Consider the following 25,630-nt stretch of genomic DNA (forward strand, 5'->3'; position numbering starts at 1 on the left):
GCTTTTCAAAATTAGTATAAGTCGGGTGGGTTTGTCCGATGTGACCAAACAAAATCAATGAAGTTTCCAAAACTTACCACTTGTCAAAGAAGATGTTAGAACTGCTTCTCCATTCTGCATGTGTCCATACTTTTCAGTGTCTATAATCGCCATGTAGAATGGAGCTAAGAAGGCTCCCTCCTGAGATCCAGGACTTTAGTATTTAGGAGGATCAACTTAATAGTCATAAGTCTGTATCTTCCCCCTCTTTGTAACTCATGCAAATCAACCTTTACATCACTCTCTCACTCTAAGCCTGTTGTCTCTTACTACCTCTGCCCAAGAGGCTTTGGAAGCTGGATCATGCCACATCAACGCCTTCCTTGGGTGTCCCCAGTTCAAGCGAGCCCCATCTCCTTGACTGGCCCTGCTCCCAAACAATCTGTCATTTTATGCAGCACCTCCAAAATGAAAGCAAACCCACATACGTTTGATACAAATTGTTAATGAAAATAAGCTTTATTACATCAAGTAATAAATACATACAAAGATGCACATAACAGTTTTAGTCATTTATCCAGATTTTTTTTAATTATTCTATGGCAAACTCAAGACATGAAATCTACAGTCTTCGTCTGAAAAGTAACTATCTGGGTTCTTAATTTTTTAGTAGGCTGATCAGTCCTCTGTATTTATAGCTCATGCATTTTAAATTGACTTCAAAGCACAAACAATCATGCAAATGCTCACACACCGAAACCAAAACCAAAACAAACCCCATGTTATTTTTCAAAGCAGGGTCTCTGTCACAGGGCCCTAACCAGAGACAGCCAACTGCCCATTGGCACTGACTCGTGAAAAAAACCTTAAGAGTTATTGGAGATTCCAGAAAAGGTGCAAAGAACGACACTTTGGGTGATGTTTTAAGTGTACTCAAAGAGGAAAATCAAAGATTGGGACAGGTTAGCAGGGCAATAAACTATAGCTGGCAGCAACATAAGCGAACTTTCTACATGCAGTTTCTGGACTCAATGCTTTTTTTAAAATAAAAAACAAGTGACCTAGGTTGTTCCTAACTACTTCTAATGCAATGCAAAATTGCCTTTTTTTCTATCCTTACAGACTGTGGTGGGGATGGGAGGAAGAAAAGGAGAAAGAACCCAAACTTTTGGACCATTCAAAATAAGAGATTCATATGAATGTTTTGAAAGTCACCAGAGGAATAAGTGTTATTCTTTCTTCTTCACAAAGAAATGGAAAACTTTGGAAGTGAAGTGGGAGGCTAGGATCTTGCGTTTCTTTCAGTCTCTGCCAGGCATTCCCGGACTAATCCGCGAGCGTGAATGATGCCTGGAAAAGGAAGCAAGAGGATGGAAATAATTGAACTCATGTGACAGACGGCTGCTAGAGCCAAATCAGTACCAGAAGAGGATGGGAAGACCCTGCCTGAAACCTCAATCCTGGCAAGAAGCCAAAGGGGTCAGCTGGCCCATCCAAAAGTCTGCCTCAATGCCCCCAAACAGGTGGCTATCCATCCTATTGTAGCCTGCCCTAGAGACAGCTGGGGAAGTAGGTAGAGCCTGGACGTTCTTCCTTGGTTGGGGCTATCTTCAAGCAAGAAGATTACACCTCTGCCTGCTTCTCACAGTCCAGGCAAGAAGCACGTTCTGATGGAGTGGTATAAAGTGTGCTGGATTTGGGACCAGAGGCTGAGTTCAAATCTTGATATGGCCATTTACTGACTGCAAAGTGTCCTAATCTCCCTGGGCCTCTCCATCCCTTCCACCCTATCTATTGCTATGGAGAACCCAAGGGGACACCCACAGAGCTCTAGGCCTACCTGTTACTTCCCTAGATTGCAACCCCTCCCCTAGGTTTCATGAGTTGCTGTGGCTTTTGGCGGCGGGGCAGGGCAGTGAGGGTTAAGTGATTTGCCCAGGGTCACACAGCTAGTGTGGCTTTTTTTTTTTTTTTTTTAGTGAGGCAATTGGGGTTAAGTGACTTGCCCAGGGTCACACAGCTAGTAAGTGTCAAGTGTCTGAGGCTGGATTTGAACCCAGATACTCCTGACTCCAGGGCCAGCGCTCTATCTACTGCGCCACCTAGCTGCCCCTAGTGTGGCTTTTTTAAAAAAATAAATACCCAAATAGTGATTAGCAGTGAACTTGGGCAAGTCACTTAAAATGCCCTGAGCCTCAATTTCCTCATGTGTAATAACCACCAACTGGTCTGAAAGAAGTGATGGATTCAAGATCATGAATGAAACCTACATTTGTGGATACGGCCAATGCAGGAATGTCTTTGATTATGCAGATTTGTTAAAAGAGTTTTCTTTCCTTTTTTTTTTTTTTCCAATTGGTGAAGAAGGGGGAGATGAGAGAAAATAAATACTTCTTAATCATTTTTTGAAGGTTCAAAAGAAAAAAACAAGAGTTAGCAATTACCTAGCATTTTTAAAGTTTGCAAATCACTTTACAAGGATCATCTATCTCACTTGGTCTTCACAACACTGTGAGTTAACTGCCATTATTATCCCCATTTTATAGATGAGGAAACTGAGGCAAGCAGAGGTTAACTGACTTAACCAGAGTCACACAGCTAGGCAGAATTCAAACAGGTCTTCCTGACTAAGTCCAGGGCTCTATCTACTGCACCACTTAGCTACCCCCATGAAAGATGAGGGGGCTGGGCTAGCTGGCCTCTGAGGCCCTCCCAGCTCAAGATCTGTGATCCTACGGACTTTGTGATGCTGAACTCCAAAGTTCCTCAAGCCACCCCTCACAGTGGCCACAGTCCATCCATGATCCACATCTTCTAAGCGTGGAGAGCCTGTTAGAGGGTCTGTACTGCCAGCATAGACTTGGAAAAGCCCAGGTTGCCCCCAAGTCTCCATTCCTATGAGATGCCCCTGTAATCACAGAGGGCTTTGGCGGGGGAAATGCTAGTCCCAGGGAGAGGAGCAGAATTCCTCCAGCCCAGGGTTTCTGCAGGCTCTCCCAAAGCAGGCACGTGCTTCAGCACTTAAATGAGTTACTGCATCATTAAGGACATAGCAAACTGACTCTGAAGTCAGAAGACCTGGGTTCAAATCCTGCTCCTGGCAACAATGGCCTGTGTGTCCTTGGGCAAGTCTTGGGTTTCTCTCAGCCTCAGTTCCCTCATCTGTAAAGTAAGGTCCCTTCCAGCTCTAATCAATAGATGATCTTTGCTGAGTAAGTTATGCAGCCTCTCTGCACCTCAGTTGTCTCATCTGTAAAATGAAGGGTCCCTAAGGTTCCTTCCTGCTCTAGCTTGATAGCCTGCCATCCTAATACACTTCTTTCCTCTGCCTTCCATGATGGTAGCTAGCACTCACACAGCGCCTTAATCATCTCTCATTTGTTCCTTACAGCCACCAGGGAGGTGGGAGCTGTTATCATCCCCATTTAACAGATGAGGAAAATGAGGCAGACAAAAGTTGTGACTTTACCAGGGTCACACAGTTAGGACATACAGGATTAGAACTCGGGCCTTCCTGATTCCAGGTCCACTGCTCTACCCACTGGGTCCTTCCCTGGGTCCTATTGTACTTTATTCAAGGCCCCAGGATCTGTCAGCAGATCTATTCCCTGCACTAATGCAGACAGACAGCTGCTAAATCCAATATACTCTTCACCCCAGGACCAACATTCTGATCAGGAGCCTCTCCCAGAACAGGCAGGCTGGTCTTCCCACCACAGGCCTAAGCCATGCCATTCCACTGGTACAACCTTCACCAGCTAAGGTCACCTCCATGCCCCAATCAGGCTTCCAAGGGGTGAAGGAAGCCCCATGGGAGGTATGCTCTTTTTCTGTCATACTGGGAATGAAAAGAGGACCTGACTCTTTCATCTTTTGTTTCCATTTGCCTTAGTCCTTTGCAGTCATCACCCCCCTCCCCCAATCCTGTTTGTTCTCCATGACCCATTTAGCTTCGTTTATAAAAAGGCAGCCAGGTGGCTCAGTGGATAGAGCTTGGGGGCCTAGCGTGAGGAAAACCCGAGTGCTATGTGACTCTGGGCAAGTCACGTAACCTGCCTGCCTCAGTTTCGTCATCTGTAAAATGGGGATGCTAATGAACCCCTACCTCCCAAGGTGGTTGGGAGAATCAAATGAACTATTTGTAAAAGTACTTACCGCACAATAAATGCCACAGAAATGCCAGATATGACATTACTATTATTATTCTCCCGAGACATGCTCAGAGGTGACCCAGCTGTACAGACTGAGCAGCAAGCTAAGCAGTCTCTGCATCCCAACCCATAATGACAAAGATGCTAAACTGTACCAGGATTGACCCCTTCATGAAACCCCATATAACCCCTGCCCCCCAGCTGTGCTAGAGATGGCTCACACTGGCTCACATTCACTGACTGTTGAATTTTCAACGTGAGCATTTACCCCTTGAAAACCTGCCAAGCTACAAATCCTAGCTTGATTTATTGTCTTCTAGATTGTTCTAGACTGGAGAAAGTGATGGAGAAAATATCAGTAACACAGGTTAAACTTAAAGGGGTGTTGTGATGTCCCCCCTACCCATCCAGGAAAGTGGAAGTCACTGAGCAATGCATCTTGGGGAGAGCCTCACACACCTTCCTTACAGCACATGGGCTGCCATGTCTTTTCAGTTCATTAAACCACTGGCGTATCTGAGACTCTCAAGCATCAGAAGGGACCTGCCCGTAACAGGCTTCAGTTTACCTGTCTGTAAAATGTCAGGTGGACAGGGGGGAGACAACCAGATGCCCTCTCTGAGGTTCCTCCTCGCTCTGAGTCTTAAGCTCAGATGTCCTCTTTGGTCTAGGTCCTTTGGTGAGGGTCAGCTTGTTTAAAGTCTGCACCTCTAACCCTGCCCCTGCCCCCAAACCCCAGGCTTTTACTCCTCTGAACCGCTACCTTTTAAATTAGAAAGGTTCCCCCCCCCTTTTTTTAGCATAAGGTAGCAACCTACTTAGGTGGCCTCTGCAATCACCCAGTCATATTTTCACTCTAGCCATCCCTTTCTTTCATCCAATCCTCTTGGAGGCTCAACAATCCTAAAAGGTTCCCTGGCCCTGTATCCCACACTCAGGCTCATGCTAAAGGAAGCCCAGCAGGAAATGCCCACTGTGGAGCTCCTCAGTGCCACCCTTTCTGCACACCCACCCCAGGATGTGGCCCCTTGGGAGAGAAAGCCATGCCCATTCCAGGGGAATGGCCTCTTTTCAGGAAGCCAGCCTGCCCACTAGGAAGAGGTCACTCACCTCGCCAAGATGAGGGCTTTGTTGCCAAGGGGAGGGCTGTTTTCCTTGGCACTCACTGCTCTGGGGCTGGGACCAATGTCAACTAACTGAACCACAGGCGAGCTGAGACTAAGCTTCCGTGGCAAGAACCAGATGGACTCCAGCAAGACATAAAAATTCCCCTTACACAGGGTATTTTGCTGGGGAGAAAGGCCTGGAGCCTGGCACCACATGGCCCCGTGTGCCCAAGTCTGTGGTGAGCCTGGGAGGTAGGCCTCCAAATCATCCTGCCACCTAAGCCAGGGTCTCCATCTGGAGCCAACACTGGGTTCGAATCCCAGCTCTGCTGCTTACCGCCTCTGGGACCCTGGGCAAATCACCGTCCCTTCCTTTCCCTCAGCAGTAAAACCATTTTAAGAGCAGGTGCCAGTCTGCAATGGTAGAAGGGGCCTCCACACTTGAAACTGAAGCTAGACTAATAATATCTCCCATTTCGACAGCTTTTTAATGTCTACTAAGCCTTTTACCAAAATGATCTCATCTGATCCTCACAGCCACCAAGAGGTGGTTGTTATTGCTGTTTTTCAGTTGTGTCTGGCTCATGACCCCATTTGAGGTTTCCTTGGCAAAGGGACTGGAGTGCTTTGCCATTCCCTCCTCCAGCTCATTTGACAGATGAGGAATTGAGGCAAACAAGGTTAAGTGACTTGCCCAGGGTCACACAGCTAGGAAATGTCTGAGGCAGGATTTGAACTCAAATCTTCCTGACTCCAGGCCTGCCACTCTAGCCACCTAGCTGCCCCACCACCACCAACAAGCCCTTTAAGCATATGCCCTCATCTGATCCACACAACCACCCTGAGAGGTAGGTGCTATTATCATTCCCATTTCACACATGGGATTTCTCATTCCATTTTTGTAAATGTAATAAAAAAATTTTTTTATAGTTTTGGGTTCCAGTTTTTTATCCCTCCTTCCCTACCTCCCTGAGGTGGCAAGCAATTGGCCATCTCATTCCATTTTACAGATGAGGAAACTGAGGCTGAGTCAGGTGAAAGAACAGCTAATACATGTCTCAGGCAGGATTCAAGCCTGCATCTTCTCTAATCCAAAGCTGGATCTACCTTCCAGTTCTAAGACTATGATGCCGGGGGCGGGGGCGGGAGGGGGGGGGGGAGAGGTGGTACAGGGGTAAACCACCAGCCCTGGATTCAGAAGGGCCTGAGTTCAAATCCAACCTCAGACACTTGACACTTACTAGCTATGTGACCCTGGGCAAGTCACTTAACCCTCATTGCCCCACCCAAAAAAACCAAAACTATGATGCCAGGATTCTTCACTAGTTAACAGGAGAACAGGTCTCTTCCTTGGTGTTCCTTGTAGCCCAGAGCCAGATAGGTTTCCAAAGCCAAAAACAACAACAAGAGGACCTGAATTTTAATCCCAGCTCTGCCACTCTTTGTGAGCCTGGGCAATCCCTTAATCTTTCTGTGCCTCAGTTTCCTCATCCATAAAGGAAGGGGGTTGGTCTAAGGTCCCTTCCAGCTCTGGTGCTCTGAACCTATGCTCCGTCCCTCCTTTGTATTTTATGATTCTAATCCCCTCAAGTAAACTGCCCCCCATCCCATCCCCCGGGGCTGTGCCCAGAGCCCACCCAATACTTACCTCGTTTTAGCCTCTCCATGGCGCTTTTGCTCCCTGCATACGTGGGTCTGATCTCTTTCCCTAGCTCTTCAATGATAGCTAGAAGTTCTGCATATTTGCTTTGGGGTACCTGGCTGCTCCCAGGAGCCTAGAGGCAGAGAGAAGTTATAAGAATGACTGGGGGGGGGGCAGCTAGGTGGTGCTGCAGTGGATAGAGCACCGGCCCTGGAGTCAGGACCTGAATTCAGATCCAGCCTCAGACACTTGACGCTTACTAGCTGTGTGACCCTGGGCAAGTCACTTAACCCCAACTGCCTCACCAGGAAAAATAAAAAGAATGACTGTGGACAAGCCGAGGCCCCCAGCTGGGTTGTGTTGTACCCCAGCAGCTGCCAGAGACAGGACGACATCAGAGAGCCAGGGGTGGGCACCCTGATCACCCTCCCTCCCAGGATACCCCCACCCACCCATGCAGCAGCACGATGGTAAGCAGACCTTTGGGTGGGCAGGGCATGTGAGGAAAAGGATGATGGGAAATCCATATGGCCCCGAGAAAGAGAAACCCAAGAAGTGGGAGTCAGGAAGGCAGCCTGGGATGGGACCAGGCGTCCAGTCTTGGGTCTGTCATTTATTACCAGTGTGACCTTAGGCAAGTCACATCCCTCATCTATAAAATGGGGGTGTTGCACTAGATGGCCTCCCAAGACCCATCCAGGTCTATACCAATCTACCCTTTGGGATCTCTGAGACAGGAGAAGGATTCCCAGCTCTGCTGTGTGATCCTGAGCAAAGTCTCATACCTCTCTGTGCCTACACCCCCCTGCCTAGTGTAAATGAGTAAGATGATCACTCTGCAGGTAGCACAACTCTGCTCTCTTAGAGGGAGCAATAGGAGCTGGGGAAAGTGCCCCGCCCCAACAGCAGAGATTTGGGACCAGAGCCAAGTGGGAGGAACTGGGCTCTAAAAATAGCTATCGGGCAGCTAGGTGGCACAGTGGATGGAGCACCAGCCCTGGAGTCAGGAGGACCTGAGTTTATATTTGACCTTAGACACTTGATGCTTACTAGCTGTGTGACCCTGGGCAAGTCACTTAACCCCCCAAAACAAAAACAAATAAAAATGGCTATCAAGATGATCCTCCAAAAAAATAATAATAAATCTTTCCCCCCACAAATTACAGAGTACCACAAAGCAAGCACCCAGATCAATGACGCCGGGCTCCCCAGGCACACAGACATTTGTTCTTTCTCTCTCCTTTCCTCCTCTTCCTCTTCCTCCTCCTCTCTTTCCCCTTCCTTGTCCTCTTCCTCTTCCTCCTCCTCCCTGTCCCACAGCTGCATCAGGGCAACCACATCTTGGTACAGTGCTTTCTCCCTCTCTTCTTTCTTCTCCCTCCTCCGCCTCTTCTTGGCCTCCCGGTCTTTCTTCCGCTCCTTCTCCCTCTCCTCCACATTCTCCCTGCGCCTCCTCTTGGCCTCTCGGTCCTTCCTGCGCTCCTTCTCCCTTTCCTTCTCATCTTCCCGCCGGCGCTTCATGGCCTCTGCATTTCTCTGCCTCTCCAGGCTCCTCTTGAGGCTGTCCTCCCGTTTGCGACGCTTTTTGAGCCGGTCGCGCTCCCTAGCCCTTGCCTGCTTCTCTTCCTGGGACAAGAAGGCTTGGCGGGGCATGAAGAGCTTGTGAGCTCTGAACCCACCAGCTGTGGGCTTCTGTGTTCCGAGGAACAATGGCCCCACCTCTGAATGGCCGGGTTGTTGAGCCTGATATGTCATAATGTCCCTGCCTCTGAAACCATGCTCTGGCCCGCTAGAGCAGGGGGAGCCCTGCTCCAAGTTTGACCACCCAGCTCCAGCCGATGGGGGGAGCTGCCGGGCCCCTGGCTCCCGTTCTCAGAAGAGGGTCCTAGAGTTAGGGACCCAAAAGCCACCTTTCCTGGATAAGGTACTGCTCTTCCTTGTGGGGCATGCCAGGCCTCCTAGGGAACACCACTGACTCACAAGAGACTCCTCAGCTATCTTAGCGCAAGGGTGCCAGTTGGAAGGATCTGCCTTGGGCCTTGCCGCTGGTCCTGGAGTCACTTTTCAAGCCCACAGTTACTTGTGCCAGATGGGGAGGGAAGGCCTCTGGCCTTTTGTTACTAGGCGTCTACTGCAGAACATAGAAGTAAAGCCTGACATGCCCTATTTTCCCTCCAGCCATCCTGGCCAACGTGGACATAGGCACATTAGCAGCCATCCCAAGCCGTGGATCTGGGGGCAGATAAAACGACTCCAACCCAGTCCTGCCTTTTTCCACCAGGAACCAAGCTGGGGCCCCAGGGAATCAGGAAGCTAGCTTTTGAAAAAACATATGAGGCCTGGGATGCCTTCTCCTTTTCAGGCCTTGCTCTAAACCCTCCACCTCCTCCGGGGAAGCTCTCCCTATTTAGTGCCACCAGGCTATGGACACTATTCAGCCCCATGCCATGTGCCTCATACGCTTGCTGGATGTGGATAAGGGCTCATGAGCCTTCTGCTTGTCCAGCCATCTTTACAGATGCATCCTCGTAGAACACGACCATTTTAAGAAGTTCACCGCAGTCATCCTCTCCGTGTAGAGCTAGAACCCCCAGAGCATAGTGGCTAGCTCCCCTGCCCTCGCATCCCCCACCTTCCCATCTCTCAGGCCTAAAATAGCCCAAAAAGAGAGTAAAGAAGCCATGCCTTACCTGGGTATAGCCTAGAGATGGGGGCCCATAGTCATTGATCAGCTGCCGGTACTGGGTGGACGCCGCCATGCTAGCAGAAGGAGAATGGACACTCCCAGCTTTAGAAGGAAGGGAAATGATGACAAGAATTACCACCAGAGGCCTGGAATCACCATCCACCTTCAAAGGGACCCCTCCCACCTCCACCCTCCTTTTCTGGCCTAATCTGTTTATTTCCAGGATTCTGTTGCTCTGGGAGGTCAGCAAGTCCTGGTGGCAAAGAGAGAGCAGGCCGCCGTCCAGACGGTCAAGCCCCACTCTGACATGTCCTGGTTGTGTGACCCTGGACAAGTCACTTAATCTCTCCATTCCTCAGGCAACTCTTCAAAGGCTATACGTTGCAGAAGTACTGCTCTACATTGGCAGAGGGAGTTTCCTCAGTGCGAGTTTCTTATATACTAGTGAAATCATATATGCAATCTTAAAAAAAAAATCCTCACAACGACCCCCATTAAGAAAATAGCTATAAGCATCCCAGACCCCATTTTACAGATGAAGAAACTGAGGTGAACTTCCTTTTTTGACCTGAAATCTACAAGTGCCTCTATACCCTGGGATTGGTTTCTGGACAGATTGGAAACAAAGCAGAGGCTCCTGGCTTGGCCAAGCCCTCATTTCCTACCAACAACAATTGATTTAACTCTGCTTAGAAGTATGAAAACAAGGGCAGTGGGGTGGCCCAGTGGATAGAGTACGAGCCCTGGAGTCAGGAGGACCTGTGTTGAAATCCGGCTTCAGGCATTTGGCACTTGCTAGCTGTGTGACCCTGGGCAAGTCAATTAACCCTCATTGTCCCGCCCCCCCCCCAAATAATAATTTTCTGGCAGAAAGTGGTTAAAAGGCAACAAAGGAATGATTTTTAAACATCCAATGAGTTTCTGCCATCATACGTCAGCCAGAAGCCCATGGGGATAAGAAAGGTGGCCCCAGGACAGCTAGGTGGTACAGTGGATAGAGCACAAGCCCTGGAGTCAGGAGGACCTGAGTTCAAATCTGGTCTCAGACACTTAACACTTACTAGCTGTGTGACCCTGGGCAAGTCACTTAACCCCAATTGCCTCACTTAAAAACAAAACAAAACAAACAAAAAAAGAAAGGTGGCCCCTCCAGCACAGCCAGTGCTAGCATCTCCCATCTCTGGAGATGGGACAGGCACGTGAGCCTACACAGCTCTGTGCCCAAAGACAGCAGGAGCAGAAGGTTCCCCTGAGAAAGGTCTGGGGTGGGGAGCTTGAAAGCTCCTAGACAACAGGGGGATCACTGACATCCGCTGGGGGAGGGGCAGTCTGAGTTACCTAATACTCTCTACTGAGACTCCAGAGAAGGTCCTGAAAATCCAGCATCAGGAACCTCAACAATGGGGGGGGGGGCGGGACTTTGGGAGGTGGAAGTCAGTATAGGGGCCTAGGGGGCTTCAAAGTAAACCCAAAGAGGGTCAAAAACCCCACCCAAAAGCAAGGCAGGGACTGAACCATGACCCTGAGAATAAGGTCCAAATCAGGAACTAAAAGCCAAAGAAATAAGTAAGTTAAAGGAAATACCAACCAGTATCAAAAATGACTACAAACATACAAATCTCCCAAAAGGAGTGAATACAACTTCAAGCAGAGATTAAAGGGGGAAAATGGATTTTCCAGAAGGGCTACATGAATACCTAGAAATAAAGCAAGAGATCCAACATTTTTCAAAAGCTCTAGATGAAAGCAGGGGAAGGCGGGGGGTGGGGGGGGGCTCTAGATGAAAGCGGGGGAAGGCGGGGGGAGGGGGGGCTCTAGATGAAAGAATTAGGAGAATAAACAGCTTAGAAAACAAAGTGGTAAACTTTATCTGGGAAATTAAATCTCTGAAAAGTAGAATAAACCAAACAAGTCAACAACTCTGTGAGACAGCAAGAAATATTAAAATAAACCCAAAAGACTGGAAAACACATCAAGGAGAAATAACATACAAATCATTATGCTTTCTGAAAAATATGCTTTTAAAAAATCTTTGTACAATATTTCAAGAAATCATAAATGGCGATTGCTCAGAACTATTAGGGGAGTAAGGATAGACGAAATTCACAAGGAAAAGTTCTGAGAATGTTATAGTCAAAAATCAGAGTACCTATATCACAGAAAAAAAATATTGCAATTATCCAGAAAGAAGCAACTCAGGTACCAAGTATTCGAGGAGGCAGTCAGGATCATACAGGAGCTGGTAGCTTCAACAAAGAATAACAGGAGAGCGTGGAATAGAATATTCCTAAAGGCAAAAGATAGAGCCTTACAACTAAGAATAACTTTACAAAGATGAATATCATCATTAGCAGGGTTGGGTTTTTTTTTTTATAGATTATTAGTGGAATAGAGGCTTTTCAATAATTTCTGATGAAGAGATCAGAGCTAAGTAGGATTTTAAAAACATAGACACAAGAGTCCATAGGAACCTATAAAGGTAAATGTATTTGAGCAATTGGAAGAAAACTGTATGATGATGCAGTACTAAATTCCTAATAGAGAAGAAACAAGTGTGTCCCTTAAGGGACACTTCAAAGGAGGAAGTGACAAGAAAAAAATATCAATCCTGGGGGCTGACTGGGTCTATTCTGAGGGTTTGAAGAGGAAAAAGAAGGAAGGCTAAAAGGAATACAATGGTGTAGAAAATAAGGGAAAGAGGGATGGAACTTGTTATTCTCCATAACTGCAGTACATGAGAAGAGTAAACATGGAGGAAGGGGTGAGGAGAGCAAGCATCAGAGGAACCTCACTTTCTTCTTAAAATAGACAAAGGAAGATCAAACATGCACACAGAGACATTTGATTTGGTGTAGAAATACATCAAACCTAACGGGAACAAGGCAGGACAGAGAGGGGAGGTGCTTAAGAGAGATAATAATATGAGGGACGGAACAGTCAGGAGCAAAACAAACTCTCCAATCCCAAAGGGGCAGACTGTAAAAGCGGTGAGGGTCGGGGTAAGGAAAATGAGCCAAATCTAAGGGAGGGGGTGCCAGACACTGCACTGCCTTTTAGACTGTCAGAGAATAACAACAATATGGTATGTGAATGGAATGGAATACAAGTGCACTGTAAAAAATCATGAATGAGATGATTTCTGAGAATCCTGGGTATTATGAACAGACACACAGTAAAGTGGGCAGAACTAGAACAATTTATTCAAGGAATTAAACACTAAAGAAAACCATCTTTGGGAGATTAAAGAATTTTGATCCATGCAAGGCCGTTATCACTGAGGGGGGTGGGGGTAGACACAAGGTGCAGAAAGAGATCAACATTTGGGGACATAACCCCTACGTAGACCCTTTTTACTTCATTAAGCTTAAAAACGTTTGGGGTTTTTTTTCTTCTGTTTTATGGGGAAATGGGGAGGAGGTGCAATAGTGATAAAAAGAGGACTACTGTAACATTTTTAACTGCACAGATGCAAATAGAAATTAAGAAGAAAGCACCATGAGGCAGGAAAGTTTTGAAAGTAATGTTTAGGGGGAAGCTAGGTGGCACAGTGGATAAAGCACCAGCCCTGGATTCAGGAGGACCTGAGTTTAAATCTGGCCTCAGATACTTGACACTTGCTAGCTGTGTGACCCTGGGCAAGTCACTTAACCCTCATTGCCCCGCAAAAAAAAAAAGAAAGACAGTAATGTTTATCATTTATGATATACTTAAAAAAAAAAGCAAGTGGAATGAAATGGAAATTCAGTTTCCTATAGAATCCTCTAGGTTCTGCTCCATGTATGGAAATAATTTTTTTTTTATTTAAGATTAATTCTTCCCCCCAAAAGTCAACCAAAGAAGACTGGTTTCTAGGAAGTAAAATCAAATAATGAGAAAAAGCCTCAATGGGAGGCAGAAAGGGAGACTGAGTGAAAGGCAGGAAGCATCTGGCCCCCAAGTCAGTGTTCTCCAGTTATCACCTACCTAATTAGGCCAATTTAATCAGATTCAGCCAACAGTATTAAAATGCCTACCCTATGCCGGGGTATGTTAGGCACAGCTAGGTGACTCAGTGGTTAAAGCACTGGGCCTGAAATCAGGAGGACCCAAGTTCAAATTTGGCTTCAGACCCTTACTAGCTGTAAGACCTCGGGCAAGTCACTGAACTTCTGTTTGCATAGGAGGCAGGTTGGTGGGTGAGTGCTTAAAGCACTGGGCCTAGTCAAGAAGACCCAAGTTCAAATCTGACCTCAGACACTTAGTACTGTGTGACCCTGGGCAAATCATTTATCCTCTGTTTGCCTCAGTTTCCTCATAGTAAAATGGGAATATATCATCTCCCTTCCAGGACTGTGGTGATGGTCAAATGGGGTAATAATTATAGAGTGCTACAGTGCCTAGCACTTTATAAATGTTAGCTATTAGAGAGGCCAGGCATTCCACCCAGTCCCAATGTCTGACCGTGCAGCACTGCAGACACTCCACAATCAGAGCCCAATTTACCTTTCCAGCCTCACCTCCCACTCTCTCCCTCCATGAGGCCCATTCTCCTGCACCCCCAGCCATTTTCCATGTTACTGTTCTACCCTACCAACCCAACCTGCAGAGACCATCCTATGGTGAAGCTGGATCTCAGCTCTCAAGCCCCTGGGCCCAAGCCTTTTTACTCAGGCTGACCCTAGGTTCTGCCAGCCCTGCCCTGTCCCACCCCACCCCACCCACCATTTCCACCTTTTGTCCTGAAAAACTGATCAAATCCACACCATCACTGCCTCTGGAATGGTGCCCTATTTATTGTTCCACTTCTCGCCATCCCAGACACCCTTCCCTGGCCACCCCTCTACTACCACCTCCCCCCCCCCATTCTAATGTAAGACCTGGAAGGAAGGAACTCATGCTTTTTTATCTCTAGCACAGTACTTGGCTCACAGTATGCGTTGAGTACATGCTATTTATTTCATTCAGTCATTCATTCCACACATCCTATGTCCCCACAAGAACAGGCTACTTTCTAGTTCCTGAATAACCATTTTACTTTCCTAGCTCCATACCTTTTGCCCATGCCATTCAACCTGGAAAGCCACTGTTTCTAACTATTCAATCAACAAGCATTTAATAAGCACCTCTTGTGACTAAATGCTGTATTTGGTGAAAACAAAAGGATGGTTGTTCCTCCCTTCTAGGAGTTTATAATCAATGGGGGAGATGTGTGTGTGTGTGTGCACATATGCATATATGTGTGTGCATGTATATGTGTGTATATATACACATACATATGTATATATATAAGCATAGGTATGTGCATATGTATCCATGTGATAGAGGAGGCTAAAAGGGTTAACAGAGAAACTAAGGTTTGAGATTTTATCAACAGTACAGTAACCAAGAGGGTTCAAGTTATTTTTTTTTTAATTTTTTTTTTAGGTGAGGCAATTGGGGTTAAGTGACTTGCCCAGGGTCACACAGCTAATAAGTGTTAAGTGTCTGAGGCTGGATTTGAACTCAGGTATTCCTGACTCCAAGGCCAGTGCTCTATCCACTGCGCCACCTAGCTGCCCTTCAAGTTATTATTAACAAACAATATCACCAGAAGCTTTGGGAAGGTAACCAGGGACCACTAATAGCCATTAATATTCCTAGATGACAGGACACCTAGAAACCAGATCTTAAGTAAAGAGATCTCACAAACACAGAGACCCTCTGGCTCTGACAAGTTTAAGCATGTCTTTAGGAACACACGCAGGAAGACCAAACGTGTCCTTAGGTTCACCTTATGACGTGTAAACCCCCAAAACACACCCCTAGTGAAATAGGTACCCACCTTGGAGGATGTCTTAGGACTCCAGGAAGTCCAAGTTAGGATATGAACCTCCCTAAGGAGGAGATTAAGGTAACGAGGAGGGGGCAGCTAGGTAGCACAGTGGATAAAGCACCAGCCCTGGATTCAGGAGGACCTGAGTTCAAATCCGGCTTCGGACACTTGACACTAGCTGTGTGACCCTGGGCAAGTCACTTAACCCCCACTGTTCCACAAAAAAGAAAAAAAATATAACGAGGAGATAACCTACCTTTCTCACTATAAATATAACCATTTTTCATCTCCCTATTCGAGACACCCATCTCCTTTGGGTGCTTTTCCCTGTGGCCACCAGTCTTCTAATAAAACTTGGGAAACTGAGTCACTGAGTCTTGTAATTCTTTGGGATGCCTCACGATCAATTTGATCAATCGAACCCATCCCCTACTACACATGTATGTATGGATAGATGGATGGATGTATATACACACATAAATTAGGGTAGTGAAGGGAATAAGCATTTATGAAGTGCCTACCATGTGCCAGGCACGGTGTTAAAAGATTTACAGGGGCAGCTAGGTGGCGCAGTGGATAAAGCACCGGCCATGGAGTCAGGAGTACCTGAGTTCAAATCCAGCCTCAGACACTTAACACTTACTAGCTGTGTGACCCTGGGCAAGTCACTTAACCCCAACTGCGTCACTAAAAAAAAAAAAAAAAAAAGATTTACAAATATGATCTCATTTGAGCTTCACAACAACCCCTAGGAGGTAGGTGCTATCATCCTCATTTTGCAAATGGGGAAACTGAGGCAGACAAAGGTTAAGCCATTTGTCCAGGGTCACATAGCTAGTGAGTGTCCTATCAGGATTTGAACTCAGGTCCCAGTACTCTAGACACTAAGCCAATTAGCCACCCCTAAAAGAAGACGATTACAGAAAGAAAGAAGAGCCTAATTTGGGGGAGGAGGCAAAGAAGTCAAGAAAGATCCCATGATGAAGGTGGCCCTTGAGATGAAGCTGGACAGAACCCGGGGGATTCTCAAAAGCAGACAGAGATGAGGAGGCTGTGCCAGGGGCAGGCCTGCGCCTTAGGAAAAACCCTCTGGCATATGAGTGGGGATGGTCGAGAGAGGAGAGAAAGCCTACCCATCTTCCAAGGCCCAGGTTCTCTGTGACACCTTATCCCTCATTGGTAGGGGGAACTGGAGGGCCAAGCAGCGTCACAGGCTTCCAGTCCAGCCCCCTCATCTTACAGATGAGGAAACAAAGAGCCGGGGCAGCCATTTGCTCAAAGTCACAAGGGGCAGAGCCCGAATTCCAGCCCCAAGGCCAAGGCTCTTTCTAAAGTGGCCTGCTGCCCCTGCTGCCACTCAAGGCCTCCAGGATCCGCTTGGCTCACGCAGTACTCACTGCCAGCTACTCTCAGTTCTGTGCCCAGCTTAACTGCTCCACTGAACGACGTGTCCCATAAGGACAAGAACTGCCCCGTATTTACACGGCTTCACTTGCCATGTCACCTGGGGCAGATTTCCTGCCCTCCTTAAGCCTTAGTTTCCTCATCTTTAACCAGGGTGATACGAACCAGAAAAGCTTCAGAGCTGGGTGGCCTAAATACACCCGCTCCGCTGGCCCTGTGGCCTCCCCGTGCCATCTTCCAGCAAAGACATGACAGAGCTGGCCTAGCAGTGGCTTCACCAGACGCTGCGATGCTCCCATATCTCACCTGCGGACACGGCTGCCTGGTGGGGAGAGGGGCTGGGACACTCCTGGCTCTCTCCCTCTCTGTCCCTCCTCTCTCCATCTCTCTGTCTCTGTCTCTCTCTGTCCCTCCTCTCTCCATCTCTCTGTCTCTCTCTCTGTCCCTCCTCTCTCCCTGTCTCTCTGTCTCTCTCTCTGTCTCTCTCTGTCCCTCCTCTCTCCATCTCTGTCTCTCTCCCTGTCTGTCTCTCTGTCCCTCCTCTCTCCATCTCTGTCTCTGTCTCTCTCCCATCTCTCTGTCTCTGTCTGTCCCTCCTCTCTCCATCTCTCTGTCTCTCTCCCTATCTGTCTCTCTCTCTGTCTCTCTCTGTCTCTGTCTCTCCCTGTCCCTCCTCTCTCCATCTCTCTCCCTGTCTGTCTCTCTCTCTGTCCCTCCTCTCTCCATCTCTGTCTCTGTCTCTCTCCCGTCTCTCTGTCTCTCTCTGTCCCTCCTCTCTCCATCTCTCTGTCTCTCTCCCTGTCTGTCTTTCTCTGTCTCTCTTTGTCTCTGTCTCTCCCTGTCCCTCCTCTCTCCATCTCTCTCCCTGTCTGTCTCTCTCTCTGTCCCTCCTCTCTCCATCTCTGTCTCTCTCCCGTCTCTCTGTCTCTCTCTGTCCCTCCTCTCTCCATCTCTCTGTCTCTCTCCCTGTCTGTCTCTCTCTCTGTCTCTCTCTGTCTGTCTCTCCCTGTCCCTCCTCTCTCCATCTCTGTCTCTCTCCCTGTCTGTCTCTCTCTGTCCCTCCTCTCTCCATCTCTGTCTCTGTCTCTCTCCCTGTCTGTCTCTCTGTCCCTCCTCTCTCCATCTCTCTGTCTCTCTCCCTGTCTCTCTCTCTCTGTCTCTCTGTCTCTGTCTCTCCCTGTCCCTCCTCTCTCTGTCCCTCCTCTCTCCATCTCTCTGTCTCTCTCCCTGTCTGTCTCTCTCTCTGTCCCTCCTCTTTCCATCTCTCTGTCTCTGTCTCTCTCTGTCCCTCCTCTCTCCATCTCTCTGTCTCTCTCCCTGTCTGTCTCTCTGTCCCTCCTCTCTCCATCTCTGTCTCTGTCTCTCTCGGACATGATTAAATCAATTCAATCAGCATGTATTAAGTGCCTACATTCATTCAAAGTGGTGGGCACACAAAGTCAAGCACAACAGGCCCTGCCCTCAAAGAGCTCACAAAATCAATTGGGAGGAAACGCTTGGCTTGGTACCCAGAGAAGGAAATGCCAAGTCCCTCTGGAGAAGGCCTTGTACAGGGTGGCAGTAAGACTTGGTTGGAGCTAAGATTTGCCAGAGGCAGAGGTGAGGAAGGAGAGCATTCCAGACAACACCCTGTACAAAGGCATGGAGATGGGAAATGGAACCTAGTGTACGGAGAACAAGGAAGATGTTAGTTTGGCTGACCTGGAGGGTATCTCAAAGAGAAGAATGTGTCTAGAGAGCTAAACAGAAAATAAGGAGGGAGGAAACAAGGATCTATTAAGCACCTACTATGCGCCAAGCAATGTGCTAAGTGCTTTACAAATATTATCTCATTTGATCTGAAGACAAATGGTGAAGGCTTTTAAATGCCAGAGAGAACCAATAGGGAGTCATGGAAGGTTCTTGAGTAGGGGAGTGACATCTGTGCTTTAGGAATATCAATTCTGTGGCTGTGTGGATGATGCCCTGGAGAGGGAGAAGCTGGAAGTAGGGGGCAGGGGAGGGTGTCAAACCAGGAGTCGATTGCAATTATCAAGGCAAAAAGTGAAAAGGGGGAGGAGAGTGCAGAGAAGGGACACACGTGAGAGATGTTATGAACCTTCCTTCACCCCACCATTGTTCTCCAGAAACTCTCTTTTATCTGTCGTTTCTATAAGGTGGCACCCAGAACTGAATGGGACACTGCCAAGAGCTTCCAGAATGCCAAGTCCTTTGTGTGCCCAGCCCAATCAATGCTAAGCAGAAAGAGCAGGCCTCAGGGAGCCCCAGCCCATCCCATACCTGGGTCTGTACCCCAAGGGTTCCTGACAGGGGTAGCCACTGCCCCCCTCCACTGGGGGCAGCCCAGCTTGGGGGTACAGGCAGCAGAGTCTGCAGGCCCTGGCACTAAAGCAGGAAGTGGGGATGGGGGAGGAGGCCATGCCTGAAATGCCCTCCCCCCTCAATACCATCCCTTAGAATCCCTAGTTTCTTTCAATGCTCAACTCAGGTGCAGTCACCTCCATGCAGCCCTTCCTGATTACCTCCCCCCATTACACTGTATTTATTTTTAATATACTTAGAAACATACACACTGTCTTCCCTGATGAGATGTAAGCTCTTTCCCATCTAGACAGAAAAGGTTGGGGGGGGGGCAGAGAATGTAGTTTACATTCTACTGAGAGAAGCCCACAATCGTTCATCTGTCAGACTGGTAAATGGGCATCAAAGTGTGACCTGAACACAGGGAAGGAAGTCTTTTGTTTTCCCCCGTCTTCCCATGCTCCCCCCCCCACCGCATCATTCCCTAAACAATTTTCCAAGCTAACATCACCCCCCCGCCACACACAAACCCCTAACCCAGAAAGGGTTAGCTCAGAGAGCTGCCTGCCAGGCCCCTGCCTGGGGCAACTTCCAGGAAAGCCTGTTCCCTGCTCCTTCTGGGGGTTAGGAAGAAGTCGTAAGGGGGGCGGCTAGGTTGGCGCAGTGGATAAAGCACCAGCCCTGGATTCAGGAGTACCTGAGTTCAAATCCGGCCTCAGACACTTGACACTTACTAGCTGTGTGACCCTGGGCAAGTCACTTAACCCCCATTGCCCCGCAAAAACAAAAACAAAAAAAAAAGAAGTCATAAGGCCCAGCTTGGGAGAGAAAGCCTCTCTGTAGCCTCTCAGGACAGTAGGCTCTTTCCTCTAGACTTCTGTCTGGAACCTTGCTTGGCCTCTGTCGGCCCAGACTATATCTCTTCCTAGGGAAACTGAGGCCCAAACCCCACAAGACTGAAAGGCAGAGGCTGGGGAAGTGAGGGGGATCAGAGAATTGGGAGCTAAAAGTGACATCCAGTACCACCCCCCCCTTTTAATGATGAGGAAACAGAGGCCTCTAAGACGTGAAGTGACTGGCCTTAAAGATCATCCAGGTAGTTAAGGGGCAGTGGCCAGATTCTAATTCAGGGCCCTGGACTTCAGATCCAGTCCTCTGTCCCCCATCCGAAACCAGGAGGGACCAGCTGGGGGCACCCCCTCTGCCTTTCCCCAAGCAGGGCTGCTGAGTGAAAGTCAGGCCCTGAAGTAGGCAGGCTCACCACCAAGGACTGACCCTTTGGCACAACAACCATCACCAGAAGGACCCACCCACTGCCCAGCCTCAACCTGCGGTGCCCGGCCTGGCCCAGCAGAGCAGGCGTCCCTCCCAATTCCACTTCCTGGCTGGCTCAGTGGGATCTTGTCAGCAGCAAAGGCAGGGAGGGGGCCTCTGGATCTACTTTACCCTGAGCATATGCACCCCCATAATGGAGCGACGAGTGGCCACCAGCCAGCCGGCGAAGGGTGTCCTGCAGAATCACAAACAGCAGTAACCATGGAGAATGTACCTATTCCTCCGCAGCTCGCCTTTGCACGCGCACACACATCCCAAATGGGGTGGGCGGGAGAGCAATAGCCCCCCCCTTCTCCAGCTGCCGCCACCCGTGAGAGGCAGCAGGACAACCACACGCACTCGGACACCCTCGAGACACTACTCCCAGGCACACAGACCCACCAGCCTCTGCAGAGCCAGGCTCGGCCCCAAGGGCAGGTCCTGGTGCCAGGGCTGGCCAGGCCAGCTGGACTGTCTGATCTTAGAGACAGGGAGGGAAGGGAGAAAATGAAACAGGGTGGGGGGAGGGAGAGAAAAGTTCAAGATCAGGAAATTTTAGAAATTGGAGGGGACTTTCAGAGACCATCTCATTGGACCACTTTTTTTTTTCTTTTCCTTTTTTGTTTCCTTAAACAAATAAGGAAACTGAGGTCCAGTAGGGGAAAGTGAGTTCTCAGAGATCACACAGCAAGGCTTTCTGTCCTTGAGCCCAGGCTGCCTCTCCCGCTAGCTCACTGGCCTGTTGGGCCCATTCCTTCTGCCAGGTAAACAGGAGCCTGGTCATTTTGTGCCTCTTAAATTCAGGAAGAGAGATGGTCCTGGGGCAGGGAGGTGCTGCCATCCTGGGCAGCGGCAGTGATGCCCAAGTACAAGGGGATAGATAGAAGCCCGTGAAGCAAGGCAGCTCTCACCCTAAACAGAGAAAAGAATTTTACCTCTGCATTTTGAAGGTGGCCTTCAAGGGTGGTGTAACAAATACTAGCCTGGAGTAGAAAGACCTAGGTTCGAATCCTGCCTCAGACACTTACTAGCTATGTGTGCCTAAATGTCCTCATGGGCAAAATAGAGATAATAATACCAAAATACCTTACCTTCTGAGGTTGATGTGAGGACAACATACAAGCTTTAAAAAGACTAGAAAAGGGTCCATTCATTCGTTAGACCATCAACCATTAAGTCTCTACTATGTGTTAAGGGGTGGTTAAGTTTTATGTTGGATCAAGTACTGGGCCAGGGGACCAACCTCAGAGACTTACTAGCTGTGTGACCCTGAACAAGTCACTTATCCTCTATTTGCCTCAGTTTCCTCATCTGTAAAATAGGGATAATAATAGCACCTCCCTCCCAGAGCTGTTGTGAGGATCAAATGAGAGAATTGTAAAGTGCTTAGCACAGAGTCCAGCACATAGTAAGTGCTATATAAATGTTAGCTATTACTGGGGGCAGAGGGGATGGGCACCAGCAAAAAACCAGCAAAGGTCTCTGGTAGGATGAGGCACCTGAGCTGAGTTTTCAATGAAGCTACAGCCCAAAGAGGCATCTCTGGGAGGTTGAGGTGAGGAAGGAGTGCCCTCTGAGGCACAGGGAGACAGAAGGATGGAGTCTGAAATTTCTTCGTCTAGCATAATTGCCATAGGCTGCAAGGCTCAGCCCCAGTGTCCTCTTCCTCCTTCTCCTCCTCCCCCTCCACCCCCAGCACATACACCAGCCCTTTTGCCACGGCCAGGGACCTCTCATCAGTGGTGAATCTAGGGACCTGCTCTTTGTCTATGCTACTCTGGGAGGGCAGGGGGCAGGGGTGTGATGGGGGAAGGTGGGAGGGAGTGATTGTTCTCAGCATCTGGAGAGGCTGGAATCCCTTTCTGCTTCTCCTAAGCAGGAAGGGAGGCTGGGTGGTAAGTGGTGGAGTGAACTGTGTATCACTTCTCTTCTCCCTAGTCTTGTACTTCCCTTCCTTCTCACCTCTTCTCCCTTCTCTTCTTCCCCTTACAGTCCCAAGAGAATCAGAATGGGGGGGGGGAGGGGGAAAAGTTAGGAATTGTGGTTCCTTTCTCCCCATAGCTTCAGTCCCTAGGAACAGTGTAAGAATATAGGCACAGTATAGGAGGATGTTGTAGGCACACAGTAGGAGTCTAATAAATGCTTGCTGTTTGAAATGAACTGAATGCTTGTTGGTGGGCTGCTTTGTCCAACCTCGTGCAGGTGAAGGGAGTCAGTACTGACTGGATGACAGAGAACCAGCCAACTTCTCCCTCTCCTCCCTGCTAAAGGACAGGGGGCAGGCTAGGAAAAGGAAGCCCAGCCTCCTCCCATTCACCCAAGTCAGGAAGCCTTCCAGGATTGGGGGATGGGAGGCATGGGGGGGAGAGGGTCCCAATGTGGGTGGGGGATGGGTGGGTAGTGGCCAGGGAGAAGTTTTGAGTTCTCCCCAGACCTAACATCAGCAGTCCCCATAATCCTCTGTCCCAGAGAAAGGTCAGCAAACAGGCTGGCTTTTTTCCCCCGTCTGGTCCTCATTAGGATGCTGGTTCCTGGGGGGCCCCCTGACCTGAAGCTGAGAACAATGATCAATGGGCACAGCTCACCAGGGACTCGGGCCTGAAGGCAGATTGAAAAGAAATGACCCCATGGGATCTGAGAGGGGGGAGGAGCAGGGAGGAAGGGAGGGGGTCAAGATGGGAAGAGAGTGGAAACCAAGAAATCCCTGAACTCCACGTCAGCCCTCTCTGGAAAATACCAGACAATGAAGCGCTGTGTGAGGCAGACGCAGCATTTCTGGGAGGGCTCAGGAGCCAAACAGGGGTTGGCAAAGGACAGGAAAATCTTCAGGGCAGGAGAGAGCTGTGCCCGCCCCCTGCTCCCCCCTTCCCCTCGGGCCCAAACAAAGCCCCAGCCCCAGCACTGGCCTCCCAGCCACCCCCACAGGACCAGTTGGGGTCCTGGCTGGCTCCCAAGAGGGAGGTCTGCTCCCAGCCAAGCCAGGGGGGGAGGACGCAGGCACTGTCCAGAAAGGGGGGCAGAGCCCCTGTGGAGGTGGCTGCTGCAGCTGCGAAGGAAGGCAGGGAAGGGAAGGGAAGGGGAGAGGAAGGGAAGGGAAGGGAAGGGAGGAAAGGAAGGAAAGGGGGCCGAGCTGGAGCTGCAGTCACGTCACTGGGAGTGTGAGATGTGCAAGGGAAGGACGGGCTTTGTCTAACTCTCTTGGCCTTAGGCCACGGGCTGGCATTCCTACTAGCAGGAGGCAGGGCTGGTGTGTGAGGGATAATGACAGGAGAGGGAGAGAGGAGAGAGGAGAGGAGAGGAGAAAAGAGAGTCCATCTTGGATGCAGATGGAAGGGGAGAAGAATGAGGACTATGACCAAGAAGGACCCCAGGGATGAGCAGAAGGGAAGCCCCCCCCCAAAAAAAGAACAAGTGGCATCTGAGGATCGTGAGGCATCTGACCATTGAGAGAAAAAGGAAAATGACCCAAAGAGGAAGGAGAAGGAAATATTAGGTCCTAGATGGAAATGGGGCAGGTCAGAAGGAATGAATTTGGGAGATCCAGGGATGTGCTGGCAAGGCTAGAGCAGGAGGTGCCCAAGACCCTTCCTCGACTCTCCTTCCCCTCTCCACACACAGCCTTCTGCCGGGCCCCAAAGCCAGGATTGGGGGGGGGGCACGCGGTTATCCTGTATGAACTGCTACCCCACCCTCCAAAAAAAACACCTTGAATGACAGTCAGCAAAAAATAAAATAAAAATCAATTGCCTCTGTCTTCCTAGGGGGAGACAGGAGCTGGTCACCAGCTCAGAGATAAAAATATTTAAGGGGAACATGGTGGCCACTTTCTCTTTGTCCTTCAACCGCATGCCCACACCTGGTGGGAGCACGGGGGCTGACCTGGGTGCCCCCCCCATCCCCAGGGACATCGCCGCCCCTCCCCCACGGAGATTCGGCCAAATCTGGGGCTCTCTCCCTCCCCATCTCCACTCCCTGGCAATTCTACCCCCACCCCAGACTGGGTGTAGATAGGGTCAGAGTTCAGCACCGCGAGGGGGCAGTGAGCAGGGTTGGAGCTCAGTCCCAGAGTGGCCATTCCCGTCCTCCCAATGGAGAGAACCCCCTGCCGGGCTGACTCTTCCACGAGGCACACCCAGGCTCCTTGGGTCCCACCCTCTCCCCTCTCCAACTCTTTCTCCCCAGACCTTAAGCTCTTCGCAAACTGGCACCAGAAAGGAAAAAGCCCTGCTTGGGAGCAAGCTGGCAGACCCACCGCTCCCTCCCTTTTTTTAGACCTCTCTAGGCCAGGGTACCCCCGAACTCTGCTTGGGAGGACAGAGGGGCCACTTACCGGGCCCCTCCAAACTTTCAGTCCCTGTCGATCCTAGTCCCCCTCCCCCCAGACCACTGGGCCAACCCTGGCAGTAAACGATCAGTGGCTCCTAATCTGTGGAAGCAAGATGCGACCTCTTCACCAGCACCCCCAGGCCCTCCCCTGAACCCCAGCCTCCTCACTACCCACTACCCCAATAAAATACATGCACCATAGACGCCGGCTCCCAACCACACTTACTGCCCCACTCCCACCATCGTTGGGCACTTTCCTTCTTTTTCACAGGGACCCTCTTTCCATCAGCACCCCCCACCCGACTCCTACACCCCATATCCTGGACCCCCACACACACACACACACGGACACACTCACTTTTACACACGTGCTTTTTAAAAACTATCCACTTTTCCATCCTCGTCTCATCGTTTCCCATTTGCACACGCACATCCAGTCACACACACACATACACATCCCTTTCCAAACTCGGGGTCCCCCCGCCACGCTGCCTTGTCCTCCGGCACTCCCGGCCGTGAGCCCACACGGGATCCTTCCCCACGCACTCGCTCGCGCACACAGCAGTGCCGGGGGCTTGGCATGGCCCGCTCCTCACACTCCCGGGCACGGGCGCCGTCTGCCCCCAACCCAGCCAGCCAGCCAGCCAGCCAGCCAGCCAGCCACCCGCCCAGCCAGACACAGATACGCACACGCACTCACACACACACTCGGGTCAGCGAAGCGGCCGGCAGCCGCTCCCCGCAGCCGCCGGCAGGGGCCCTCGCCGAGCCGCCCAAAAGCGTTAGCAGGAGGGGGGGAAACGAGAAAAAAAGCCGCCCTCCCCTCCCGGGGCAGCTGCACCGGCGGCGGCGGCACCGGCGGCATCCTCGGCGGCCGCCGGCCCCGCCGCCCCCTCCCCCTCCTCCCGGGCCAGCTCCCTCCCGATCAGT

The 25,630-nt window shown here is 49.8% G+C and overlaps 1 protein-coding gene across 4 annotated transcripts; it reads right to left on the reverse strand.

The window, feature by feature from the left end:
• Nucleotides 1–506: 506 nt before the first annotated feature.
• On the reverse strand, nt 507–25,266 carry CDK2AP1 (cyclin dependent kinase 2 associated protein 1). Of its 4 annotated transcripts, none has more exons than XM_043981801.1 (4): nt 25,247–25,266; nt 9,569–9,666; nt 6,885–7,011; nt 507–1,329 (listed from the first exon to the last, which is right to left on the reverse strand). In XM_043981801.1, the coding sequence occupies exons 2-4, from the start codon at nt 9,635–9,637 to the stop codon at nt 1,262–1,264; spliced, it is 264 nt and encodes an 87-aa protein (XP_043837736.1). In that variant the 5' UTR covers nt 9,638–9,666; nt 25,247–25,266; the 3' UTR covers nt 507–1,261. The 4 variants fall into 4 exon arrangements, with proteins under 4 accessions (XP_043837736.1, XP_043837729.1, XP_043837723.1 ...); XM_043981794.1 differs by lacking the exon at nt 25,247–25,266 and adding an exon at nt 22,923–22,941; XM_043981788.1 differs by lacking the exon at nt 25,247–25,266 and adding an exon at nt 20,507–20,624.
• Nucleotides 25,267–25,630: the final 364 nt, after the last annotated feature.

The sequence above is a fragment of the Dromiciops gliroides genome, chromosome 1 (assembly GCF_019393635.1).
Source record: "Dromiciops gliroides isolate mDroGli1 chromosome 1, mDroGli1.pri, whole genome shotgun sequence".
NCBI lineage: Eukaryota > Metazoa > Chordata > Mammalia > Microbiotheria > Microbiotheriidae > Dromiciops > Dromiciops gliroides.